The following is a 2,161-nucleotide window of genomic DNA, read 5'->3' as shown; positions in this document are numbered from 1 at the left end:
TTAAAAAGTACTGATTTTCAAAACTAATAACTTAAAACTGCCACATGAAAAAGAAAACAAATGGTCCACAAAACATTCCTTTCCTTCTGAAGGTTTTACGATGCATTGTTATCATTAACCAGTCTTTTACTATTAAACTTAAATGGCCAATTGAGACAAACAGTTCTGAGACTGTTCTTCCACCACTGATTAAGACTGGGGTGGCAGGTGTTATGGGTAATATTCATTTAGCCTTCTGAGCTTTCTGAGCAGACTTGGTGACCTTGCCAGCTCCAGCAGCTTTCTTGTCCACTGCTTTGATGATACCCACAGCAACAGTCTGCCTCATGTCTCGGACAGCAAAACGACCCAGAGAAGGATAGTCAGAGAAGCTCTCCACACACATGGGCTTGCCAGGAACCATATCTACAATGGCAGCATCACCAGACTTCAGGAATTTGGGGCCAGCTTCCAGCCTCTTACCAGAATGGCGATCAATCTTCTCTTTGAGCTCAGCAAACTTGCAAGCAGTGTGAGCTGTGTGACAATACAGCACAGGTGCATAACCAGCACTGATTTGGCCAGGATGGTTTAAGATGATCACCTGAGCAGTGAAGCCAGCTGCTTCCATGGGTGGGTCATTTTTGCTGTCACCAGCCACGTTGCCACGTCCAACATCTTTCACAGAGACGTTCTTAACATTGAAGCCAACACTGTCAGACACCAGGCAGAGCTTCACTCAAAGCTTCATGGTGCATTTCAACAGACTTTACTTCAGTGGTAACGTTGACTGGGGCAAATGTGACCACCATGCCAGGCTTGAGAACACCAGTCTCCACTCTGCCCACAGGGACAGTACCAATACCACCAATCTTGTAGACATCCTGGAGAGGCAGACATAGGGGATTATCAGTTGGACGAGTTGGTGGCAGGATGCAATCCAAAGCTTCAAACAGTGTAGTCCCACTGGCACTGGCATCTTTCTGGGTGACTTTCCATCCCTTAAACCAAGGCATATTAGCACTTGGCTCCAGCATGTTGTCACCATTCCAACCAGAAACTGGCACAAAGGCTACTGTGTCAGGGTTGTAGCCGATTTTCTTGATGTAGGTGCTAACTTCCTTAACGATTTCCTCATATCTCTTCTGGCTGTAGGGTGGCTCGGTGGAATCCATTTTGTTAACACCAACAATCAGCTGCTTCACACCCAGTGTGTAAGCCAGAAGGGCATGCTCACGGGTCTGCCCATTCTTTGAAATACCAGCCTCAAATTCACCAACACCAGCAGCAACAATCAGGACAGCACAATCAGCCTGTGATGTTCCTATAATCATGTTTTTGATAAAGTCTCTGTGTCCTGAGGCATCAATGATGGTCACATAGTACTTGCTGGTCTCAAATTTCCACAAGGAGATATCAATGGTGATACTCACGTTCAGCTTTCAGGTTATCCAAGACCCACGCATATTTGAAGGAACCCTTTCCCATCTCCTGAGCTTCCTTCTCAAATTTTTCAATGGTTCTCTTGTCGATCCCACCATATTTGTAGATCAGATGGCCAGTAGTGGTGGACTTGCCCGAATCTACGTGTCCAATGACGACGATGTTGATATGGGTCTTCTCCTTCCCCATTTTGGCTTAGGTTTTGCGATGGTATTCACCAACACCTAAGCTGTACTCTGGCGACAAACCCGTAGCAAAAAAGTGTACATCTATTTTTGTATACTTAAGAAAGAGCACCTAGGACTGGATTAGGAGTCAAAGACTATGGTAACTTAAAATGTTAGTAGATTCTGCCAAAGTGCCTTGTAAAAATAAACTAACACTCATTTTTGGTGAATGTTTGAGTGTGTCTTCCCAAAACATTGGCAATATAATTTATTATCTACTTTATTTTTTTTTGTTCATTGAATGCACAAATATTAAATCTCTTTGAGAATATTTGAAATTAAATCTCTTGGGCAATGAGGCTAGAAAATTTTTATATATTAGAAATTCCAATAATACTATTTTATTTTTAGTTGCATTTAATTTTCTTACTGCTTTTTTCTTTCATTGTTATTTTAGTGAAAGATACTTTTATTAACCTGTTTAACTTTTGTATTTGCTATTAACTCCATTATCTAATTTTTAACTAAATTTTTTGTTACCTTCCATGTAATCATTCATATACATCATGTTT

The 2,161-nt window shown here is 41.5% G+C and overlaps 1 protein-coding gene across 1 annotated transcript; it reads right to left on the bottom strand.

The window, feature by feature from the left end:
• Nucleotides 1-223: 223 nt before the first annotated feature.
• Nucleotides 224-1,611, bottom strand: LOC102847713 (elongation factor 1-alpha 1-like). The gene is made up of 3 exons (XM_006887441.1): nt 1,413-1,611; nt 748-1,303; nt 224-692 (listed from the first exon to the last, which is right to left on the bottom strand). Exons 1-3 carry the CDS (start codon nt 1,609-1,611, stop codon nt 224-226), a joined length of 1,224 nt encoding a protein of 407 aa, XP_006887503.1.
• Nucleotides 1,612-2,161: the final 550 nt, after the last annotated feature.

This window comes from Elephantulus edwardii, unplaced genomic scaffold (genome assembly GCF_000299155.1).
Source record: "Elephantulus edwardii isolate Elephantulus edwardi_28Jun2011 unplaced genomic scaffold, EleEdw1.0 scaffold00057, whole genome shotgun sequence".
NCBI lineage: Eukaryota > Metazoa > Chordata > Mammalia > Macroscelidea > Macroscelididae > Elephantulus > Elephantulus edwardii.
This window is presented reverse-complemented; position numbering and strand designations above follow the sequence as displayed.

Bases quoted from the DNA above. Each gene is read 5' to 3' on its own strand.
- LOC102847713 (XM_006887441.1), bottom strand. From the start codon at position 1,611: ATGGGGAAGGAGAAGACCCATATCAACATCGTCGTCATTGGACACGTA. The intron at 1,304-1,412 runs GTGAGTATCACC...ACATGATTATAG, and splicing joins GGATAACCTGAAAGCTGAAC to GAACATCACAGGCTGATTGT. The intron at 693-747 runs GTCTGTTGAAAT...GGTGTCTGACAG, and splicing joins AACGTTACCACTGAAGTAAA to TGTTGGCTTCAATGTTAAGA.